We start from the raw sequence: 1,203 nt of genomic DNA on the forward strand, positions 1-1,203 counted from the left end.
CAATATCCCATATACACATATATATATATATATATATATAATATATATTATACCTATATACACCCACACACACACACTCACTCACATATTAATATAAATAATATATATCATACTATATATATATATAATATATATATATATATATATATATACTATATACATATATATAATATAATATATATATATATATATATATATATATATATATATTATACTCATATATATGTTAATATATATATATATATATTATAATATATAATATATATACTATATATATATATATATATATATATATATGGTGTGTGTGGGTGTGGGTGTTGTATATATTTATTTATATGTATATTACTATTATATATATTATATATATATATATATATATATATATATATATGTATATATATATATAATAACAATGAAAAGCATCATTTTATAGAACCAAGCAAAAAGAAAGTGAACTCAGTAAAATCTAGAATTCCTATAACAGTCAGAAAAGAACAGAATAATAGAAAGAAGATGAACGACGTAACACTCAACCTTAAAAAGGAAAGGAACAGCAGAGTATATTCAGGTCTCTGTGGCTGTCAGAGAAGGCGCTGCAGAAGGGTGCTCAGTCCCAGGGCGTTGGTCATGGTCAGGTTCTGAGGTCATGGCTAGGATCTCCCTACGCTCCTTTGGGATTTTGTGCATGACCTCCATCAGGTAGGCGATGGTAGAGCCAAGCCCTGGCATGTCGCACTTGAGGCAGAGTTCGTCTCCCGAGTAGTAGCATCTGCAGTACCATTCCTTGGGGCGTAGGGTCTTCCTCGGCTTGTGCTTGCCACCGAAGGGTCGTGCGAGGCCGAAGTCAATCACATGCACCGTCTGAGGTCGTCCTTCGTCGTCCATCTGCACGACGACGTTATCGGGCTTCAAGTCGCAGTGGACGACGCCCTTCTGGTGCAGCTCCCGGACGGCTTGGGTCAGTTGGAGGGCGATCGTCAGGAGATCCCGCTCGTCACGGAAAAGCAGCTTCTGCACGATGTCTATAAGGTCCGTCGCCAGAACGTCATGACGAGAGCCGGGGTTTCCGGGCAGAAGGCGAGGACTCGCGGGGCTCCTCCAGCGCCCGCGACTTGCTCCATCATCGCGCGCTCGTTCTCGAAACTGGGGAGGACCTCCTTCGCCAGCCCGACTGACGCGCACTCAGGAAAAGCGCTTGCCGAA

At 40.1% G+C, this 1,203-nt stretch overlaps 1 protein-coding gene across 1 annotated transcript in view; it reads right to left on the minus strand.

Moving 5' to 3' along the window:
* Positions 1 to 564: 564 nt before the first annotated feature.
* LOC119579102 (casein kinase I-like) overlaps positions 565 to 1,203 on the minus strand; it is a 1,402-nt gene continuing 763 nt past the window's right edge. The window contains exon 2 of the mRNA XM_037926840.1: positions 565 to 1,171. Within this exon, the coding sequence (XP_037782768.1) occupies positions 565 to 1,171 (607 nt within the window). The remainder of the gene's footprint in view (positions 1,172 to 1,203) is intronic.

This window comes from Penaeus monodon, chromosome 11 (genome assembly GCF_015228065.2).
Source record: "Penaeus monodon isolate SGIC_2016 chromosome 11, NSTDA_Pmon_1, whole genome shotgun sequence".
NCBI classification, from domain to species: Eukaryota; Metazoa; Arthropoda; class Malacostraca; order Decapoda; family Penaeidae; genus Penaeus; species Penaeus monodon.